This window comes from Corapipo altera, unplaced genomic scaffold, assembly GCF_003945725.1.
Source record: "Corapipo altera isolate COAL_440 unplaced genomic scaffold, ASM394572v1 0, whole genome shotgun sequence".
NCBI lineage: Eukaryota > Metazoa > Chordata > Aves > Passeriformes > Pipridae > Corapipo > Corapipo altera.
The window spans coordinates 315,197-338,061 of record NW_020884872.1 but is presented as its reverse complement, the minus strand read 5'-3'; the positions used below and the strand labels follow the sequence as shown (position 1 = coordinate 338,061).

The window sequence follows — 22,865 nt, the reverse complement described above, 5'->3', positions numbered from 1 at the left end:
CTGTTCAATGGCATCTTCTTCACCAACAGAATTAAACAAGGGACAGGAGGAGAGGGAACGGCCTCCAGCTGGGCCAGGGGAGGCTCAGGTTGGACAGGAGGAGGAATTTCCTCATGGAAAGGGTGGTGAGGCCTTGGCAGGGAGTGCCCAGCCCTGGAGGTGTCCCAGGAAGGCCTGGTCGTGGCACTCAGTGCTCTGGGCTGGGGGACAAGGTGGGGATGGGGCACAGGGGGGATCCATGGGCTGGGAGGGCTTTTCCAGCCTCAGGGATCCCAGGATTCTGTAAAACCAGGCTGGGAGATCATAGAATTCATTGTTCTGGAAAGAGTTCTTTCCACCTGTGCTGCTGAACTACAATAAAATTTAAAGAAAAGTGAATCTGAAACTCTGTTGTGGAGTCCCCTGGGTGAGAACACAGAGGGTATGATGAAGGAGCTCACTGGAAACCTCCCCTCTGTGGGGTGAAAACATAACCAATTGTGGCTGGAGTACAGCTCTTGTCTAAAATCCTTGTGCCTTGCTCCTCAGAGGATGTGCATTTTATGGATCTTTCTGTCTGGAAAGGAGAAAGGGAAGAAATGGAATTTCCTTGGAGCTGTGACAGACACTGGCAGGGCTGGGACTGTCTGAGGCACAGGAGAAACCCAACAATCAGAGCAGCAGTTGGCACACACACCTCGAGGGGAAGGGACATTTTAACTTCATTTTAATTGGCTCTATAAAACCCTTTTCTCTCCTTTGTTAGTCACCATCTCACACACTGCACAAAGCAGGAGAGACTCGCTGAGGATTGACTCAGCTGAACCAAACAAATACAGTTAATCCACAGCCCCCGGCCCAGGAACCAGATCAAGAATTAACTAAATACTGCAAAGCAGTCAGACAGACATGGGGTTCTACAACTGCATCAAACACAAGGATTGGTTCTGGGCTCTGTTAAATCTGACTGAAGATGTGGGATTTTCTGTTGGAGTTCAGGACCAAGGGGTCTCTGTGGTGAAGATCATTGCTGGAGCACCTGGCACTGACCAAGACAGGCTTCAAATCCCCCCAAGTCCCAATGTCCCTGGACTGACATCAGTGCTTATTTATTGTCACACAGAGCACAACCAAGGCACAAGAGCAATCAAAATATTATCTCAAATCCCCTCACACATACATTGAAATGCCTGTTTCAAACACACAGTGGCTGAGTCAATAAATTTCCCTCACATGCTCAAGTAATTCTTGAATTTTCTGTTTGTGAAACGGGTTCAGGAGATAGATAAGAGTTCTTCTACTCACCAAAAGCTTCAATCCAGCAATACACCCAGGCATGGGAGCAGCCCAGAAAGCAGCCTGGTACCACTGCCATGCCAAACCTGGGTGTTAGTGCTTTACCAGACTGGGGCTCTCAGCACATTCCCTGGGCACTCAACTCCCAACACTTCCCAAAAGGCCAGGCACCAGCGTGGGGACCAGCAGGGCTTTGTGCTATGCCAACACACTCCATGGCAGCTTTGGATCTTGAGCCACAATATAAATCTCTGCTTGAAGTATGAGAAGTTGTTATTATTGAGTCAAGGCAAAGGGTGGCAGTGCAGTGTTCCATCGTCCCCCAGAGCTCTGCCTGGCCAAGCCTCAGCTTCCACACCTTCCCCACCAATCACAAACCCTGGAGCAGGAAGGATGTGGCTGGCAGGGGACAGCAGGTTTTTCACCTGCTCTAGAGGTTCCCTGAGTGCATTTCCTGCCTTTTTACATCCCTTGAGCACCTCTGCCCAAGGCACCTGGGATGCTCCACCCTGGAATCCAACACTCAGCTCCACACTTCCCAGCACAGCTCCTTCCTCACAGGTTCCTCTGCCTCCTGCAGACGTGCTGAGCCTCCAGATTACTCCAGACCTCTTCCTCCATCTCCTACCACCACAAACAACTATGCTAAGAGCCTACAGGGTTATTAACCAAGCTGTGATACACTGGCAGGCTCATTTCAGACTAATGCAGTAACTAAAACCAGAGCAATGAAACCAGTTGGGTGGTTTGTCACATCAGTCCAGACTCGTATCACAACTGTCAAAACATTTCAGAATTAGGAACAATGAATGGAGGGAAATTACATGTGAAACTTTTCAAGGATCCAAGCACACTCCCCCAGGCAAGGAGCTGATCTGCCTCATGTTGCTCAAAGGGAGCCACTTCCACCTCAGACTCCCCAGAAACATTTTAAAAAAATCAGGCAGAGAAGCAACTCTGTTACCTGCCAGACTCCCTGGAGGAACACACAGGAATTCTGCTACTGTTTCCCACTTAAGCCTTGCCAAACCCAAGAGATGGGACACTCTGAGCTAACGCCCCCTGAAATCACCCTTAACACAAACCAAGTTAAGGTAAATGCAAATAAAAGTATTTATTTACAAATATAAAAGCAGACAACATAGTTACAGGCATTTATAAACATACACAGGACAGAAAGGAAAGTTGTGGTTCACATATTTACTCCAGTGAAACCGAGAATGACCTTCTGCACAAACATCTCAGGGTTTGCCTCGCTAGTGGTGCCTGAGAGCCCAGACTGAGGGAACAAGGAATCGGGTGCCTGACCATCAAATCCCCAGGTATCCCATGAAAACGTTGGGGAAGTTACACTCTCTGGGCTTTTGGTGCTGTAAAACACCCAGAAGAAAACTCCTTCTGTGCTTCAATTGTACAGTACCAGAAAGTTCTTGAAAAACAAAACACACCAAGTGAAGAGATGGTTTTGTCAGAAACGGATGGAAAGGGTTTGGTTTTGGCTTTGGAGGGTGTGAGAACGAGGCTTCAGGTGCAGTGAGGTAACAGCAACTTAAAGAAATTAACATCTGTCTTAAGTATTTAATTTACTTAATTACAAACCCCCCACAAAATGTTCTCTGGAAGAAATTTCAAGGGGAAAAACATTTGCTCTGTATTTTTTTGTTTATTATCCACACAGTTAGATTGTCCTTCGGAAGGTCAAGTGCAAAACAGCCACGTGAGCAAACCTGCCTGGAAAGCTAGAAAATCAATAAACACATCCCGAGGAGATGGTGGCTGTAAAAGCACTTACAATTTTCAATGGATTACATTCCAGTGTGATGTTGTTACTCTAAGATCAGTGGGACAATTTAAGCAGCATTACATACATTACTGTCAAAGTCTCCAGGTGTTAATTAACCTCTGCAGGAAGCTCAACAAGGAACTTTTTTTTCCTCTTCCAGCTAAAGTTTCAATTCCCTGGAGCCCAAGGAGTCCCCAGCTGACCAAAGGCCAGGGGTGGGACAGGCTGCTCCCAGCCCTGCCCCCGGGAGCATCCCAGATGCAGAGCTCACATCCCCAGCTCACTCAGCTCTTAGGTCCCACCTTTTTCAGTGCCTTTTTCGTTTTCCCAGACTGCAATTTGGTCCCAGAGTGCCCAGGTAATGGTTTTGGCTTTCTGATGTGATAGGCTCTCCTTGCCTTGCTTACCTCAATGGCTGGTTTGGGGAACACATCGTCCTTGCCGTCGTCTTTGCCGCCCTTGTCAACGGGAACCCACTCTCCATAGACACTGTCTGCCTCCTTCTTCCTGTGCTGGGACCCAGAGGACACAGGGAATTCCTTGGACAGGCTGACCTGGTTTTTTGGTTGGGGGGGTGGTGCTGGTTTTATGCTGGGAGTCTGAAAGGCAGAAAATGGCAGGAAGTTCAGACCTGCGAACACACAGGACTCCCAAAGTGATTCCCTGCAAACCCTCGGGGTTCAGCTGCCACAGAACACTCACCCTTCTTATCATGGAACAGTGAGCTACAATAATTATAATAAATCAACCCACACCTGAGCAACAAATTGCACTGTAAGAGAAGATGAGAAATCACTGAAACCAACCTCAGTGGCCCCAAATCTCCCAACTCTCCCTCTCCCAGCTGAGCCCGGCACAAAGAGAACAACCCTCATCTGCCACACAGGTATTTTGTAGGGAAAGCTCCAAGGGAAAAGTCCTGGGCAGCCAAAACACTGGCTGTGATCAAAAGCTTTGCAAGACCAGACAGAGCACTTCTCAGCATCTGGTTTTCCCATTTTGGGTTATTTTGCAGAGCAGCAGGAATTTCCAAGCACATTCCATCTACAGCCTTGTTTTCCTCAGACACTTGGCAATTCCTGAAGAACCCGCACAAGATCTCTGCCAGGTTCCCTCCCAAGGGACAAACACAGGTGGCAATGTGGGATAATATTGGATAAACTCCTAGGAATATGGATGGGAATAGCTGTCAGACTGGAACGGAGAAAGAGCAACACTAAAAGGGTCAAACATGTGGCCAACAGGCAGAGCAACCCATCACCAGCACAGAACATTCCTCTGGAGCCTGGAAGAATTCCAAGGTTTCTTGAGTTTCATTGTACCCCTTTCTAACAGTACAACATAAAATCTCTTTCTACCTTACACATGTAAATATGTATTACTGCTTATTTTGTGCACACCACAAGGTATTTATACACAAGAATAGCATTGTTATTTCTACTGTTCCTTCTAATATAATAATCTAGTGTTATTTCTATTTTCACTGAGCCTACTAAATACTTTTCTAGTGCTTTATACCCTGCAAAACCAGAACAGACTTTCATGGCCACCAAAAAAAAAAACAAAAACAAAAACAAAAAAAAAACAAAAACAACCAAACAAAAAAAAACCAAAACACAGAAAAAAACCCCTAAAACTGGAAAAAAACCCCACCTAAAAAAACCCCAAAAATCAACAAACCAAGAGAAGTTAAAAAAATGCTAATTGATGCTTCAAATCATTTAATCCCAGATGCACTTCACCAAACACTCCCCATTTCACCAAGATTATCAATTTAACCTTGGTGAATCTGGGAGTGTTTCTTTAAATTGACAGAGAAACACTCCCCATTTCACCACGATCATCCCCCCCTGCCGTATTTCTGTAAAAGAACTCGCATTGTTTAAGAAGAACCACGGTTTAAAGCATTGAAAAGTCAAGTAGTACTCACACTTAAATTGAAGAAGATAGGTTTGGGCTCGCTGAGCTTGAAAGGATGGTTGTAGAAAGGCCGCTCCTCCTCCTCCTCGTCTGAGACGTGGGGTTTGTTCACGATCACGTCGTCTGTGCTCTGGGCAATCTTCTTGCATTTCTGAAAAGGAAATGTCAGCTCTGACTAAACCTGCACTTGGCACCCAAACACACAGAGAACATTTCTAGCAAAAAACATGGTTTTCTTTCCTGAAGACACAAGAAAACCTTTTAGCGAGGGCACCAAGAGATGGACTTCACTGGGCGCTAACTCGGGACCTCTCAGGAGCCACAGCTTCCAGATTCCTTCTGGAATATTGTGGGGTTGGCCAGGGATGCAGGACACCCCCATTTCACTGAATACAGAACACAGAGGTGCTGTGGGGATACCACAGTCAAACTGGGGAAACCTCCACGGGAGGAACCAAAAAAGAGAGGAAAAAAGGACAAAAGACAAAAAGAGTTTCCAGAAAGGCCATAATTTTGTGGTTTGTTCCTGATTTCCCAGTACCTGGACTGTTTCTGTGGCCAGTTTTGATTCAACAGAAGAGAAACATCATCCAGCAGATTCCCAGAGTTGTAAGGTAAAGGAGGGGCAGGTTTGGGGCTTCCAGATCAGCACAAACTACTTTGGATCTTGGTCAGGGGACGTGAAAAACACTCCAGGTGTGAGCACAGGGCACCTGCACCACCTCAGCTTTGGACTGTCCCTCTGCTGCCCCCACCCAGGGACAACTGGGAGAGGATTTCTCAGCACTTGGACATTGCCTCATCTCAGATGTTATTTCCAGAACTGTCACACTGATGATGCAATTAAAAAAAAAAACCACATAAAAGCACTTCTGTATTCCAACTTCTCTCCAGTTTCTGGGGGAAGTGTCCAATGCCAGGTTGGACGGGGCTTGGAGCAACCTGGGCCAGTGGACGGTGTCCCTGCCCAGGGCAGGGGGTGGCACTGGGTGGGCTTTAAGGTCCCTCCCAACCCAAACCATCCTATGATTCCAAAACAACAGCACAACCAAAAAACTAGAAGTGAAACCTTTGGGTTTCATGAACAGGAGTGCAGGGACAGGCACCAGTTTGTACCAAATGAGAACAGAATCAGAACTAAAAAAAAAAAAGGCAAAATAATTGGATTTTATGCATTTCCACAGAATTAAAAACGTCAGTTTTAATGACTTAAAACAGACTTGTGTCCAGAATAAGGGCTCAAAAGGGTGGTGAGGCCTTGGCAGGGGCTGCCCAGGGAGGTTTGGAGTGCCCAGCCCTGGAGGTGTCCCAGGAAGGCCTGGCCGTGGCACTCAGTGCTCTGGGCTGGGGACAAGGTGGGGATGGGGCACAGGGGGGGATCCATGGGCTGGGAGGGCTTTTCCAACCTGGACAATTCTGTGATTCCCAACCCAAAGCAGCTCCCCCGTGACCCAAGCACACAGTGCCACGGTGCCCACACTCCCCCAAAGCCCAGCTTGGTTACGCTCAGGTTCAGTCAGGGCTGCTGCTCTCCCTCACCTCCGTGAGCTCCTTCAGGGTGTCCCGGGAGGATTTCTGGTTGGCTTTGTCGTCCTTCTTCTGGGACAGCAGAGGCATCAGGCTGGGGGGCAGGGGCACCCCGGACTTCGCACACATGGCGGCCGCATTGGCTTTGGCGATTTCCAGGAGCTGGGCCTTGTCTGAGGAGAGGCATTTTGGTAAAGGAGAGTGAGTATTTTATACAGGTTCTTCTTTTAATAATAAAGAAGCGTTTCTGGCAAACTGAACGAGATTTTACCCACACTGTGCTTTTATTATGTTCTGTGAAAATCACTGCTTGTGTAAAACACAGTTACGTGCAAAACTGTTAATAAAACAGTAATTTGCTCTATTAGGGAGTCCTGTGGCCCTGGCAGAGAAATAGGGCATGGAAATAAATTAAGCCTCCTTAATTTATTTGCAAATAAATGAGTTACCACCTTCTGGTACTGGCAGGCTCCCAGGGCAACTCTGAGGCAGGACTAGAGAATCAGAACCTCCAGTCCACCACAGGAGGCTCCTCGCACACTGTACAAGAGCTCAGCTCCAAATTCAAACCTTCTTTCTCCTTCTGTAACTCACTACCCAAGGAAACCCCACAGCCTCTCTTCCCAGCAGCTCATTATTAGGAGTTTTTCTCCGATTTTCCAATCTGCTGAGTCTGGGATTATTTTCAGAAACAAGTCTCCCTTTCCTAGAAGTTCTTACCATGGGAAAGAGGCAAGACAGAGTCCTGGGAACAGCCAACAACAGAGCTTGGGACTCTCCAGTTGGCACCTAACTGACCTTTCAGGCCCAACCTGTTCTCAGGAAAACTAGAAGTTCTGAAGTTTCTTATGTCCAATTACTTGGCCTTCATCAACTCTTACCCTGCACAGTGCTCCTCAAGGCTGCTGCACGCCACCTTTGCACACAAGCTCCAGAGCCCAGGTACAACCTGCTGCAAGGACACTTCCATCCAAACGGAGAGCAGTGATTCCGCTCCAGTGTGGAAGTTCCTACTGGAAGTCACTGCCTAAAACTAACGCGCAGAACGACTTCCAGGGAATCCCTTCTGAACGCTGCAGGGATGTGTTAAAGCCAGGCTGTGCAGACCGACCCACCCTCGTCCATCCCGGAGCTACCGAAAATGAGCCCTCACTCACCCAGGTCTGTGAGACGTTTCGGGGACCTGCTGGAGAACTCGGAGGACCTGGAGCGGCGGCGATCGGGTGACCTGCTGTACCGCCTTCGCCCTGAAGACCTCGACCGCCGCAGCCGGATCGGGGACCTGCTGGAGCTCCGCCTCCTCCCTCGGGACCTCGATCTCCTCTGCCGAAGAGGCGTCCGACTCCTGCTCCGTAATCGGAGCGATATCCTACGATCTCTGGAATCCGATCTCCTCCTCCTTCTCTCGGTAGATCTGGATCTATTTCTCTGAGACCTCTTGCGCCTGTCCCTGGATAAGGAGCGTCGCCTTCGGGATGCTGACCGTGACCTGCTCCTCCTCCTGTGCCTTGACCGGGACAAGGAGCTGGACCGGGAGCGGCGGTTGGATTTGGATCGCGAAGCTCTTCTCCGTGTCGCTGACCTGGAGCGATTCCGCCTGGAGCGAGAGTCTGTGTCGTATCTCTTGGATCTGCGCTGAGAGGACCTGGAGCGCCTGCTCCTGGACCTCCGTGAAGACTCTTTGTCCGCTGCCTTCTCCACGGATTTGGATTGACTCCTTTGGCGAGCGGTGGACCTGGAGCGTCTGCGCCGGGACCTCCGGGTGGACTCTTTGTCTGCTGTCTTCTCCACGGACGTGGACTGGCTCCTTTGGCGAGCGGTGGACCTGGAGCGTCTCCGTCGGTACCTCCGGGTGGACTCTTTGTCCGCCGCTTTCTCAACGGACGTGGATCGGCTCTTCTGGAGGGCGGGAGACTGTGAGCGCCTGCTGACAGATCTCTGGGGAGACTCTTTGTCAGACGCTTTATCAACAGATTTGGATCTAGATTTCTCACGTTCAGAAGACTCGGAACGTCTACTTTCAGGGACAAAGTTAGAGTCCTGTTCCTCCGACTGCTCCAGAGGCATGGAATCCTGCTTATCTTCATCTGCCAAAGAGGGCTCCGCGTCCTCGCCCTCCTCTTCCCCGCTAGAAGACTCTGACTCATGCTCCTCTGATGACGTGGAGTCTCTTTGTTCAGCTGTCAAGGAGGGCTCCGCATCATCTCCTTCTTCTTCTCCGGTGGTAGACCTGGACTCAGCCCCATCGGGGGATGCAGAACGTCTGTGCTCAGCTGTCAAAGAGGGCTCCACATCCTCTGCTTCTTCACCAGCGTCAGACCTGGACTCCTGCTCGTCCGATGACGTGGAATCTCTTCGCTCAGCTACCGAGGAGGGCTCCACATCCTCTGCATCCTCACCAGCAGTAGATCTTGACTCATGTTCATCTGAAGATGTGGAGTGTCTACGTTCAGCTGCCAAAGAGAGCTCCTGATCCTCTGCTTCTTCGCCTACAGATGACCTCGACTCGTGTCCGTCAGGAGACACAGAACGTCTGTGTTCGGCTGTCAAATCCTCTGTTTCTTCACCAGCTGTGGACTCACGGTCATCAGAAGACGTGGAGTGTCTACGTTCAGCCGTCACAGAGGCCTCCCCATCTTCCCCATCCTCCCCAGCAGTGGACCTCGACTCGTGCTCGTCAGAGGATATGGAGTCTCTTCGTTCAGCTGTCAAGGAGGGTTCTGCATCCTCTGCCTCTTCCCCAGTGGTTGACCTTGACTCGCGTTCATCAGAAGACACGGAGCACCTACGTTCTGTTGTCAAAGGCTGCTCTAGATCCTCTGCTTCTTCACCCGCGCTTGACTCCTGCTCTTCAGGGGAGGTGGAACGTCTCTCCACGTCATCCATTTCTTCATCTATGGCAGATTTCCGGTCGTGGCCCTCGGGGGACACAGACTGCCTGTGTTCAGAAGTCAAAGAGGACTCCAGACCCTCTTCCTCCATGGGAGATTTCAGCTCATGACCCTCCTGATAGGAGGATGTGGAATATCTACGTTCAGATCTCAAAGAGGGCTCCAGATCCCCAGTTTCTTCTCCAGGGCCCGATCTCACACTGTAGCCGTCCGGAGACACAGAGCGCTCACCTTCAGGCAGTAAAGAAGGCATTGCGTGGTCCACTTTCTCAACAGGGATGGATTTCAAGTCACTGTCATCGGGGGACATGGAGGCTCTATCGTTCAGTGCCAAAGATTCAGGGCCATCTGCTTTTCCAACACTGGTGAATCTCAACTCCTGCTCATCAGGAGATGCTCCATGTTCATTGTCAGGTGCTGGAGAAAGCTCCTGCCCATCTGCTTTCTGAAGAGGGGGGAACCTCACCTCCTGGCTCTCGAAAAACAAATGGTCACGTTCAGATGTCGAAGCAGAATCCGCACCCTCTGCTCTCTCGGTGTGAGTTACTCGTGGTTCATACTCCTCGGGGGACAGAGCGTGTTCGTTTTCAGATGTCACAGAAGGTTCCTTGCCCTCTATTCTTTCAGCTGGGCTGGACTGCAGCTCCTGACCTTCAGGGGACATGGGACACTCACCCTCAGACAAAGACAACTCCTGCACCTCTGTTTTTCCAACAGCTGCAGGCTGCAACTCCCGGCTGTCGGTGGATATTGAACTTTCACTTTCAGATTCCTCCCCTTCTTCTTTCTCAGCGGGACTGGATCTCAAATCGCGCCTTTCGGGGGACACGTCGTACTCATTTTCAGACAGCAGAGAACACTCCTGCACCTCTGGTGTCTCATTGTAAGCGTGGAGCAGCTCCAGCCCCCCGGGAGATGCAGTGTAGCAGCTGTCTGGGATGGGGGAGGGCTCCTGCACTGCCGTGTTCCCAGCGAGGCCAGGCTGTAAACCCTGGCCCTGAGGGAAGATGGAATATTCACTGCCAGGTGGCAGAGAAGGCTCCTGCACCTCTTTTTCAGCTGGACTGGCCATCACCTCCTGGCCCTGAGGGGACACCCCAGGCAGCACAGAGCACTCCTGCCCCTCTGGTTTTGCAGCCAGGGAAGATGGCAAGGTGTGATGTTCAGCAGCCACAGCATAGTCACTGTCGGGTACCACGGCAGCTTCCTGCACCTCTGCCCTTTCGGGAGAGCTGGACCTCAACTCCTGGTGCAGCCAGGACACGGTGCATTCGCTGTCAGAGCCCAGGGCAGGCTCTTGCATCTGCGCCTTGTCAGCAGAGGGTGCCTCCAACTCCTGGCTCTCGGCAGACACCAAACTTCTCTCCTCAGCCATCTGGTAAAGCTTCTGCAGCTCCGTCTTCTCCGCAGGGGTTGATGTCAGCTCGGGACCATCGAGCCCTGTCGTGTGTTCATTGTCAGACAATCCAGAAGGCTCCTCTACCTCAGCTCTTCCAAAAGGGGTGGATGTCACCTCGTGACCATCGGAGGCAACTGAACATCTGCTTTCCTGCACCTGTACTTCATCGTGGGCAGACCCCAGCCTGTAGCTGTCAGGGGAAGCGAGGACTTTCAGTTCAGACGAATTCAGCACCTCCACTTTTTCAGCAGGGACAGGTCTCAGTTCATGACTATCGGGCAAGAGGACAACCCCCTCTTCTGATGGCAGAGCAGTCCCTGGGGGCTGCAGTTTTTCAGGTGTACTCACTGATTCACCATCAGCAGACACAGAGAACCCACCTTCCAGCGAGAGAGGAGACTTATGGATCTCCACTTTATCAACTGCAGCAGATGCCAGTTTATAGCCTTCGGGGAACACAGAGCACCTGAGCTCAGACGCCACTGACAGTTCTGCACCTTCTGTGCTCTCAAAAGAATTGTACTTTGCTTTGTGGCCATCGTGGCACACGGGAATCCCACTCTTGGAGAGCACCAAAGATCCTGCACCGTCTATTTTTCCAGCAGGCAGGTATCTCGACTCGTGCATTTCTGAAGATCCAGAGCAATCAACCCCAAGGACTTGGGGAAGTGTTGGGCCATCCAAACCTTTGTCAACAGATGATCTGGACTCATGAACTTTAAAAGAGGACACTGAAACAAGGTCATCAGAGATCTCAACAGGACCACACACAGACATGAGGGAAACATCTGCAGCCTTGACTTTTTCAACAGATAAATATCTTTGTTCATTTCCATCCGGGGACTTGAAGGACTCGCCTACAGACAATGAAGTCTGGTCTACTGGTGCAGCAAAGCAGGATCCTGATCCAAGTCCATCAGGAGACATGAAGTATCCACTGCCAGAAGCCAGAGAAGGCTCCTGGCCATCAGGGATTGCAGGGCGGGTCCCTTCAGGTGCCAGGGAAGGCCTCTGAGCTTCCACTGCTCCGGGGCTGGCAGCCAGCTGGGAGGATCCATGTTCAGGTACTTGCAGAGACTGTGGGAGCTCTATTTGCTCACCAGGGATATGTCGCGAGTCAGGACCATCAGACAAGCTGGAGAGTGTGCCTTCGGATGGCACAGAAGAGCCCTGAGCTTCCATGCTTCCAGAGGATGAGGAGATAGTCTTGTAGTCACTTCGAAATGACGGAGGAAGCTCTGGACCTTCTACTTCTCTGAGAGGGGCAGTTCTGGATACATCTCCGTGGGATGTGGAGAGATGAAATTCTGTTACTGAAGAAGTTTCTACGTCTCTCCTTTTTTCAACAGATGACGATCTTGACTTGGGTGTCGAATATGGAAGTTCAGGTAGCGGTGAAGACTCCAGAGCCTCTGCTTTTTCAGCTGATCCATTTTCAGATGTCATAGAAAGCTCTGAATCCTGTGTTTTTTCCACAGACATGGATCTCAATTCCTGGTTGTCTGGAGTCTTGGAGGTATCCATTTCAGACATGGCAGAAGACTGCAGATCTCCCGTTTTTTCAACAGAGCTTTCTTCAAGGTTATCAGATGTTTTGGAAAATCCACTTCCATACGACGGCGGCAGCTCTGGGCCGTTTATTCCTTGCTCGGACAAAGACATTGACATGGGACCATTGGAAGATTTGCCTTCGCTTCCAACAGAAGACTCAGGAACATTTTCAAGACCTTTGGTTGACTCCTGAAGTTCAGATGACTCTGCATGTTTGCTGGACTTAGCTGACAACTTATTCTCTCTTTTTTCTACAGATTTGGACCTTGACTTGACGCTGTCAGAGGACTTGGAACGTTTTCGTTTGGATTTTTTTGAAGATTCCTTGCGCTTTTTTTCGACAGACCTGGACCTGGACTTGTAACGTTCAGAAGATTTTGAGCGGCGACGTTTGGATTTACGTGAGGACTCCTTCTTTTTTTCCACCGATTTGGATCTCGACTTGTACCGGTCGGAGGACTTGGAGCGCTGACGTTTAGACTTCCGTGACGACTGCTTCCGATCTCTCTTTTCTACTGACCTGGATCTAGACTTGTAGCGGTCCGAGGACTTGGAGCGTTGTCGTTTTGACCTCCGCACAGATGCCTTCCGACCTCTTTTCTCTATGGACCGTGACCTGGATTTTGACCGATCAGAGGAACCAGATCGATGTCTGAACCTCCAGGAGTATTCTTTGCCGCCTCCCTTTTCTGAAGACCTGGATCTAGATTTTGAACGGTCAGAGGACCTGGAATGTCTGCGGCGGGATCTCCAGGACGACAACCTCTTCTCCACTGACCGGGATTTAGACCTGTAGCGGTCAGAAGACCTGGAGCGTCTGCGCCCAGACCTGCGAGAGGACAGTCTCTTTTCCACTGACCTGGACTTGGATCTGTAGCGGTCGGAGGACCTGGAACGTCTGCGCCCGGACCTTCTGGAAGACAGTCGCTTCTCCACGGACCTGGACTTGGACCTGTAGCGGTCAGAGGACCTGGAACGTCTGCGCCCGGATCTCCGAGAGGACAGTCTCTTTTCCACTGACCTGGACTTGGATCTGTAGCGGTCAGAAGACCTGGAACGTCTGCGCCCGGACCTTCGGGAGGACAATCGCTTCTCCACGGACCTGGACTTGGATCTGTAGCGGTCAGAGGACCTGGAACGTCTGCGTCTGGACCTCCGGGAGGAGAGTCGCTTCTCCACGGACCTGGATTTAGACCTGTAGTGGTCAGAGGACCTGGAACGTCTCCGCCTGGACCTCCCAGAGGACAATCTCTTTTCTGCTGATCTGGATTTAGACCTGTAATGGTCAGACGACCTGGAACGTCTGCGCCTGGACCTCCGCGAGGACACTCTTCTCTCTCTCTTCTCCACAGATCGGGATCTGGATTTGGAATGCTTTTTTCTGGACACCGAGTAGTTTCTGCTCCTAGAACGGGCTCTTTTAGAGGTCAAGCGCCTGGAAGTAGAGCGCGACCTTGATTTCTTCTTCCGCTTCCTAGACCTGGACTGAGACTTGGAGCGGCTCCTTTTCTGCTTCTTTGAATCATGTTTCTTCTCACTGCTTCTATGGCTGCTTTTCTCAACCACGTTCTCCAGTCTCATGAGAGTCTCCTTCATTCGTGCTGCCACATCGGGCTGCACATCAGATGTTTCTGAATCTCTTTTCTCAGAGTCCTCTTCTGGAGTTGCTTCTTTGACATCCTCAGCCTCTGGAATGACTTCTGCCTGGGCTGCTTCTGCTTCAGTCTCAGGTACTGGAGCTGCTTCCAAATCTTTTGTCTCTGCCTCCAACCCCACGGCTGCTGCATCTTTCAGCTCTACATCAGCCTGAGGAGCTGCTTCCGAATCTTGTGTTCCTGCCACAGGAGCCACTGTGGAGTCTTTTTCCTCTGCAGCACGCGAAGAACTAAAAACTGTTTCTGCAATAGGCTCAGATGGTTGAGTCTGCTCTGCATCTTCCTTCTCAATCAGCATATCCTCCACCTGTTGACCCTGCACTCCTTCTGCATATTGTACCTCTGCTGTCACTGTGTGTTCCGGTGTTGTTTCCAGACCCTTCACATCCCCTGGTTTTGGAACTGCTTCAGAAGACTTCAGTCCAGCAGCATCCAAGATTTCTGGAGCCTCTTCTGAACTCTTCCATTCTGCAGTAGGTTTTACTTCTAGAACTCCCTGCGGCTCTTCTGGCTTTTCCGTGTGCAAAGATTCTGGAACAGCTGCTGAAGCATCATCCATGGCTACCTCAAGCTCTCCACCTGTTCCAGAACCTTTCACCTCTACTGTTGCAGACTCTTTCATGCTCTCCAACCAACTCACTTCTCCAGCTTCTGGTGCTGGCCCCAAATATTTTGCTTTCTCCATTTCTGAGGGCTCATTTCTTTGCATGCTGGTCCTTGTTCCAAGCAGATATTCTACAGCAGGCCCCTGAGTTTGCACATCTGTCAATTCTGTCACATTGTTTTCTTCCACTCTGGGCAAAGACTCCAGTACTGCTGTTGAATGACCTACTATTTGTTCCTGAACAGGTTTTGAACTGGTTTCTAAAGCTTGCACAGGTTCTAGGACTGCTTCTCTGCTCCTTGCCTCGGCTTTACTTGGATCTTCTGGAGCAAGTTCAGAATCCCTTCTCTCCCCATGCACCTCAGTTTGTGAGGTTCTGGTGTGTGCCATGACCTGAGTCTGTGAAATGATGGAACTGTGTGTTTGGTTTGCACCGAGAGGTTCTCTCTCTGCTGTGGTTTGCCAGGGCATCACTCCTGACAATGCCTCTCTAACTGGTTCCACGCTCTCATGCGAAACCACAGGTTCAGGAGTCCTTCCTAAGGCAAGTCCTGGACTTGCAACAGCCCCACAATGCACAGCTTGTTCTGAAGCTTTCACACCTTCCCCTTGCAAGGACAGTGAAGCTGCTGTGAAACCCTCTGGTCTCAGGACTCCTCCCGGACCTTGCACATCTTCCTTCTGCAAAGACGGGGCAGGTGCCAAACCTCTCACGTTGGATTCACCCTCAGGTCTCGGCAATGAAGTACCTTCTGAGCCTCTTGCTTGTGGACTTCTAAGCCCCTCTGCCATGTGGAGCTGTGGAGCTGTTTGCTGGACCAAGGTCTGTCCAAGGGCTGTGGGTTCTGCAGCTGCTCTTCCCCCTTCTGGCTCCGCAGCCGCGCTGGCCCCTGTGGGTGCTGCTGGCAGCGTGGGCCCCGCAGCTCTGTCCACACCCCTCGCTTTTAGGAAGCCTCCACACTGCAGGAATGCTCCTGCTGCCCCCAGCACTGCTGCAGGAGCTGTGGGACCTTCCACGCTTTTGCCTTGCAGACTCTCATGAGCTGTAACACCCACAGGTTCCATGGCTGTTTCCAAAGCTTTCACATTTTCCATAGCTGGTTCAATATCCTTCATCTTTGTGGCGGCTCCTGCTCCTGGGGGTGTTTTGGCACTTTGTATTTCCATTGGAGCCACAGGGCTGGCTGCGGATAATTTAAAAGGATGTTGCAAAGGTGCATTTGCTCTCAAGACACTTGAACTCCCCATGGGGAGCGTCAAATTCCCAGCTATAACCGAGGGCTGCTGGGCTGGCTCCCAAGTTCTGCTCACACCCCCCAGTTCCAAAGATCTCTGCACACTTTGCACATTTCCCATATGCACACATTTTTCCGTTGCTTCTGGAATTTTCTGTACTTGTCCAGCCACAGCCACGTGAGCTACTGTCACAGCACTGGGATCTGCCCAATTTGCAGATGTAGGAATTGCTGTCCCACCACTTGCCAAGGACACGGACTCCGAAGCTGTTCCTAAGTCCTGTGCTCCCCTCTGAGACACTGATTGCAGAGATGCTTCCGAGTAAGGCAACACCTCCATGGCCTCGGGCTCGAGAGCTGCATCCAAAGCTTTTACCTCCCCAGTGCCTGGAGATTTCAGAGTAACTTCTGAACCTCTCAGTGCTTCTACTGAATCTTTCTGAAACTCAGATTTACTGGCAATTCCAGATGGGATGCTGGACCAAGCATCGTTTCCAGTATCAACAACACTGGCATTAATAGCTACAGGATAAATATTTCCATGGGACTGCTGAATTTGTTCTTCACTAGTGCAAATCATGCTGTGAGCTATACTGGTATTTTCTGGGATATTAGACTGGTTGCTTTCTAAATTAAATGGAGGATTTGTTGCACACAAAGTCCCCTCCCCACTTCCAAGGTTTTCTGCAGATTGCTGGGAATCAGTTACTGAATGGGAAACAAGTCCTAAAGCTTGATTATCAAGCCCCTCACTCGCTGTTGGGCACAGCTGTGGCTGCAGGTGCCCAGCCAGGCCGGGCTCTCCCACCCCTCCCTGCTGGACATTCACTTGGGAGCCGGATTTCTCCAGGAGCAGGTGAGGAGCCGGCGGCACATCCACGGCTTCTCCGGGACGTGCACCCAGCTTGGCTTCCTTTGGCTGCTTTTTATGCTTTTTCTCTTTCTTCCTTTTCTTCTTCTTTTTCTTCTTCTTCTTGCTTTTGTGCTTCTTGTTCTTCTTTGCTTTCTTCCTAGGAATTTCATCTTCTCCAGTGGAGCTTCTTTTTGTAGACTGAGTACTATTTTTCACAGTATTTTTGTCTACATCTAGAAAAAATGATATTTTCCTTGTAAGCATTTTTAAGACTGCATTTAAAAAATTCCTTTAGACTACCAATGAAGAACATGGGCAGAAGTAGAAAACAATTACACTTGCAAACCCTGCCTGACCTGCTGAGCCACCACACACCAACAGCACACGCTCTTTTTCCAGGTTTCCTCTCTTCCTCTCAGGAGTCACTTAAACTAAAGACAATTAATTCCTCTTTCAAAAAACTACCCAAATCTTCCTGTTCAACAACACAGGTCTAGTGGGAACAGGGCTCTTTCCAAGAAGTATCACAGGATGGTCAGGGATGGGTTGGAAAAGACCTTAAAGTTTTCATCCAGTGCCACCCCTGCCATGGGCAGGGACACCTTCCACCAGCCCAGGTTGCTCCAAGCCCCGTCCAACCTGGCCTTGGACACTTCCAGGGATCCAGGGGCAGCCACAGCTTCTCTGGGCAACCTGGGCCAGGGCCTCACCACCCTCCCAGCCAATAAAAAGGAAGGAAGAACAATCCTGGGAACTGCCATCCTGTCAGTCTCCCCTCTGTGACTGGGAAGATCACGGAACAGATCCTCCCAGAAGCTTTGTTGAAGTACATGGAGAACAGGGAGGTGATTTGGGACAGCCACCATGGTTTCACCCAGGGAAAATCCTGTCTGACCAACCCAGTGGCCTTCTCTGATGGAGAAACTACATCAGTGATAAGGGAAGAGCCACAGCTGTCATTTATCTGGGCTTTTGTAAAGCCTTTGGCACAGTCTCCCAAAACAGCCCTCTCTCCAAACTGGAGTGATGGATTTGACAGGTGGACTGTTCAGTGGATTAGGAATTACCTGGATGGTCCCATCCACAGGGTCATGGTCAAAGGCTCAGAGTCCTGCTGGCCATCAGTGGTGTCCTCAGGGCTCCATACTGGGACCAGTGGGAGCTGATCCCTTCCCCAGTGACACAGAGGGCTTGGGGGCACCCTCAGCAGCTTTCAGGTGACCCCAAGCTGAGGCTGCAGGGACACACCTGAAGGATGGGACCATCCAGAGGGACCTGGACAGGCTGGAGCAGTGGCCCTTGGGAATCTCCTGAGGTTTAACAAGACCAAGTGCCGGTGCTGCACCTGGATTGGGGCATCCCTGGGATCAATCCAGGCTGGGGATGAGCAGATGGAGTAGCCCTGGGAAAAGGCCCTGGGGGTGCTGGTGGGGGAGAGGCTGGACATGGCCCAGCCCAGACCCCCCCGTGCCCTGGGCTGATCCCCCAGCGTGGGCAGCAGGGCAGGGGGGGATTGTGCCCCTCTGCCCCTCAGGGGAGACCCCCCTGCAGAGCTGCTCCAGCCCTGGGGAACAGCACAGCAAGGACATGGAGCTGCTGGAGAGAGTCCAGAGCAGGCCCCAAGAGGATCCCAGGGCTGGAGCAGCTCTGCTGGGAGGAAAGGCTGGGAGAGCTGGGATTGTTCAGCCTGGAGAAGAGAAGCTTTGGGGGGAACTGATTGTGGCCTTGCAGGGTCTGAAGGAGCCACAGGAAAGATGGAGAGAGACTATTTCCAAGGGCTGGAGGGACAGGACATGGGGAACAGATTTAAATTGAAAGAGAGTAGGTTTAGATTAGACATTAAAAAGAAATTTTTCCCTGTGAGGGTGGTGGGACACTGGCACAGGTTGCCCAGGGAAGTTGCCCCATCTCTGGAAGTGTTAAAGCTCAGGCTTGATGGGGCTTGGAACAACCTGGGATAGTGGAAGGTGTCCCTGCCCATGGCCGGGGGATTGGAACTGGATGATCTTCAAGGTCCCTTCCAACCCAAACCACTCCATGATTCCCCCTTGTCCTGTTCCTCCAGCCCTTGGAAACAGCGTCTCTCCATCTTTCTTGTCTGTTCCCTTCAGGCCCTGCAAGGCCACAATCAGTTCCCCCCAAAGCTTCTCCTCTCCAGGCTGAACAATCCCAGCTCTCCCAGCCTTTCCTCCCAGCAGAGCTGCTCCAGCCCTGGGATCCTCTTGGGGCCTGCTCTGGACTCTCTCCAGCAGCTCCATGTCCTTGCTGTGCTGTTCCCCAGGGCTGGAGCAGCTCTGCAGGGGGGTCTCACCTGAGGGGGCAGAGGGTTTGGATGTATGCCCACCCACACTCTGCAGGGCAGTGCCTTCCTCCAGGAGGCTGCAGATGTGCTTTTAAACTCCCCAAGCTGCACATGGAAGGTAAGCACGAATTCCCATTTTCCAGACAAATGACCTCCGTGGTGCCTCACTGCACAGAAGGTGCCTGGCCCACCCTCCCCTGCTGAGCTTCATCCCAGGGCTGAGCCCAGTGCTGCTGCTGGGTTGGGAATTCTGAGTGTGTTCCCTGACCAGGCTCCTCGCTAAGGCCTAACAACAAATTCTGGGAAACAGCATCTGCTTCCCCATCCCAAAGCTCTAAGGCACAGCAGGATGGAAGAGCTGCTGGGACTGGACTGCAGCTGCCAGAGCTACTGCAAACCTGCAGTCCCTGCTGGAGCATTTGTTTCCAACGGGCAGGAACAAATTCCAGTGCCTGTGGAGACCTGATCATGGCTGCAGCAACCACTGATGGGGAAGGGACAGAGGCAGACTGAGGTGCCCAGCACCTTTCAGTTCTGTACCTCATTTCCCCCTGGGTTTAGGCTGTGCTGGGTTCTTGCCCCCTCTGGGGACCTAGGGCCTTGTTTTCAGGAGAAAGGCAATTCTTTAAAGGCAACTTGCTGGGATTTCTGTGAAAGATGAGCTGTACATTGGAGCCTGTTTGCATGTTCCCTTCAGTGACTGTATTTATACAGGCCAGGGCAGCAACACGGACCCTCCCATTAGAACCTGGGATCCCAAAGCTCGTTATTCCCAGGGAACACTGCAAAATCCTTCAAGAACTGTTGGTAATTGCAATACTGTAAATGAAAGTGACTTGTCATTCCAGAAACAGGTGCATTTTTATGGAATAAAATGCAGAATAAAGCTCAGCAAAACAACAAGCTGAAAGGAAAAAGAGAGGCTGAGACCAATCCTTTTAAAATGCCTTATTGTAAGTGCCTGTAACTGCAGCTCCTGGGAAACCAGCCCTTCCAAACTCATGGAAAAGGCAGAGAAAGCCCAAAGCAAGTGTGGCTCGGGTTAAGCTTCCTGTTGTACAACCTGTGCAAAGGTAAAGGTTTCACTGGTGCTGCCTCACATGGGGCCAGGGATGTGGGAGGCACAGGGTGCTGGAACCTGCTCTGCCTAAAAACCCCTCCCTGAACCCCAACTGCCTGAACATCCCACAGAACAGGCTCCTGGTACTTTTGGGAATATTAATAAAGGCACAGAAGTGCAGCTTTTGTTTTCACAAAGTGCTGTGAATGCAGTGAGGAAGGACCAGATGTGCAGCCCCCAGCTGGATAACCAGATCATCCAAGGGGTGAGCAACTGGCTCACGGGTGGGGCACAGAGGGTGACAGTGACTGGGGTGACACCAGGCTGGCACCATCACTAGTGGGGTCTGCAGGGCTCCATCCTCAACATCTCCATTGACAACCTGGACACGGGGCTGGAAGGGTTTGTGGATGACACTGAACTGGGAGGAGCTGGTGACTCCCTGGAAGGCAGGGAGGCCTCTCTGGACAGATCAGAGGGCTGGGAACCAACAACCACGGGAATTCCAACAAGGGGAAGGGATGGATTGTGCCCCTGGGACGGGGCAGTGCTGGCAGTGTGTGATGACTGGGGAGTGAGAGCGTGGACAGCAGCTGAGGGAAGGGGGGTCCTGGTGGGTGCCAGCTGGCCAGGAGTCAGCAGTGCCCTGGCAGCCAAGAGGGCCAACCCTGGCCTGGGGGCATCAGGCCCAGCATGGCCGGTGGGCCCAGGGAGGGGATTGTCCTGCTCTGCTCTGCCCTGGGGTGGCCTCACCTCAATATTGGGGCAGTCTGGAGGGACACAATGGAAGGATGTTTTAAAGCTCTTAGAGAGTGTCCAAACAAGGGACATGAAGATGGGGAAGGGTCTGGAGGGGCCACTGAGGAGCAGCTGAGGGCACTTGGCTGGTGCAGCTGGAGCAGAGCAGCCCCAGGGCAGAGCTCAGCGGGGGCTGCAGCTCCTCCTGAGGGGCAGCTCCGACCTCTGGGAGCAGGGACAGGACCCAGGGAAGGGCTGGAGCTGGGACAGGGCAGGCTCAGGGTGGATCTCAGCACAAGGTTCTTCCCCCAGAGGGTGGTGGGCACTGACCAGGCTCCCCAGGGCAGTGGGCACGGCCCCAAGGCTGCCAGAGCTCCAGGAGGGTTTGGACAATGCTCTCAGGGACAGGGGGGAGTGTTGGGGTGTCCTGGGCAGGGCCAGAGCTTGGACTGAGTGATCCTTGGGGGTCCCTCCCAGCTCAGGATATTCCATGATTCTAAAAATGACCTTTTCTGCAAAGATAATTCACTAGGTTCAGATAATCTCTCTAGATTGAGATAATCTCTCTTGTCCAACTCCCTCTGAGATATGGACATTGGGAACATTTACCACAGGGGGAGTTTATGAACTTCCAAGTTAACAGGTCTCATTTATCACCATGTGACCTCATTCTTCCACAAAAGAACAAAAAATAAAAAACACTACCAAAACCCCCAATTTCAGCCTAAAGTGCTGCTTGTACAGCAAGAATTAAAACACCTGAAAATGCTCAAGGTGCACAAGCCACTGAGCATAAAAGGAAAATAAAGAGCAATTCCAAACCTCTGCCAACAGAAACTCCAAAACTATCAGTTTTCTGTGCTGTCTCCTAAAAAAAAAAAAAAACCTCTGGAGCTGTACTCACCCAGCACACTGCACCACCTGGGTGGCAACTCCAAAAAATAGGAAATGCAATAATTACAGCCTTCAGCTCCTCACTGACTCTCCAGAGTAAGAAATTTTACAGCAAGGACCAGTCCCATGAGAGGGGACTCTCAGATGTGACTTTCTGGCACAATAAATCCACCAATTTATTGAAGTTCTGACACTGATACGTAAAAATTTCTTAACCTTTGAGAGATTGCAGTGTATCCACATTTTAAAAGTTTATTTTAAAACAAGGTGTCTGACAGTTCATCACAGATCTGAATCCTAATAAATGGCTTTTAGAAATAATCCAAAACCAATTCAAACCAGGAACTGCTTCTATCTGCACCAGTTTTGTTACTAAGAACTGCTGAGAGACCCTGAAGTAGGTATAAAGAATATAAAAGTTTATGTAAATACAGATAAAAATCATATTTAAATACAACAACATTTTGTGTGTTTCAGCATGGAAAAGAAAACCACCTTTCTCCCACATCAAGTAACTCAACTTTCACGTAACAACCACTTTAATTTTTAAATGATGCATTTCTGCAGCTGTAAACCAGAGCAGACACATAAAGCATTTCAGAAACTCGCAACAAACACCCAACCTGCCAGAGGAGCAGCACCAAGAGGGGCTTTTCCATCTCTATCACCGGATTCTGTTTTGAGGCACCACCAGGACGATTTTGCCAGCGGCGGTTCCCTTACCTGGGTTGCTCTGCAGCTCCGTCCCGAGGGCTCCCGAGAGCACTTCCTCGATCTTCTGCACCATCTGATCGCCAGCACAGCTCCCGGCAGCTCCAGAGGCGTCGGAAGGCTGGGCTGGCTCTGCCGGGGCCGTGTCCCCGTTGGGCTGGGCTTCCACATTCCCACTGCCGGGAGAAACGGCAGCTCAGTACGGGCCACGTGGAGCCGCTTTTTGGTCACTCGCACACATTTATTACGCCCAGCCCCTCAGAGCAGTGCTCCAGCCTCCCGGAGAAGCTCCGCTTTCGGATTAACCCTCCCTGATCCACCCCGGGCACGCTGCGACTGCACAAGGATGGCGAAAACCACGTCTAGAATGTGCCACATCCCCCGAGTTCGTACGACCTTGCAGGGCCTTCCTCCACCACACAAATACCCACATCTCGCTCTCCTCCAGCTTTTCCTCGCTCTTCCCA

The 22,865-nt window shown here is 51.1% G+C and overlaps 1 protein-coding gene across 2 annotated transcripts in view; it reads right to left on the bottom strand.

The window, feature by feature from the left end:
- Positions 1 to 22,865, bottom strand: part of SON (SON DNA binding protein) — a 37,425-nt gene that overhangs the window by 13,405 nt on the left and 1,155 nt on the right. For both annotated transcript variants that reach the window (XM_027634277.1, XM_027634268.1), the window contains exons 2-6: positions 22,411 to 22,574; positions 7,663 to 16,926; positions 6,518 to 6,678; positions 4,989 to 5,129; positions 3,466 to 3,657 (exon numbers count right to left, since the gene is read on the bottom strand). In XM_027634277.1, the coding sequence (XP_027490078.1) occupies positions 3,466 to 3,657; positions 4,989 to 5,129; positions 6,518 to 6,678; positions 7,663 to 16,926; positions 22,411 to 22,574 (9,922 nt within the window). The remainder of the gene's footprint in view (positions 1 to 3,465; positions 3,658 to 4,988; positions 5,130 to 6,517; positions 6,679 to 7,662; positions 16,927 to 22,410; positions 22,575 to 22,865) is intronic.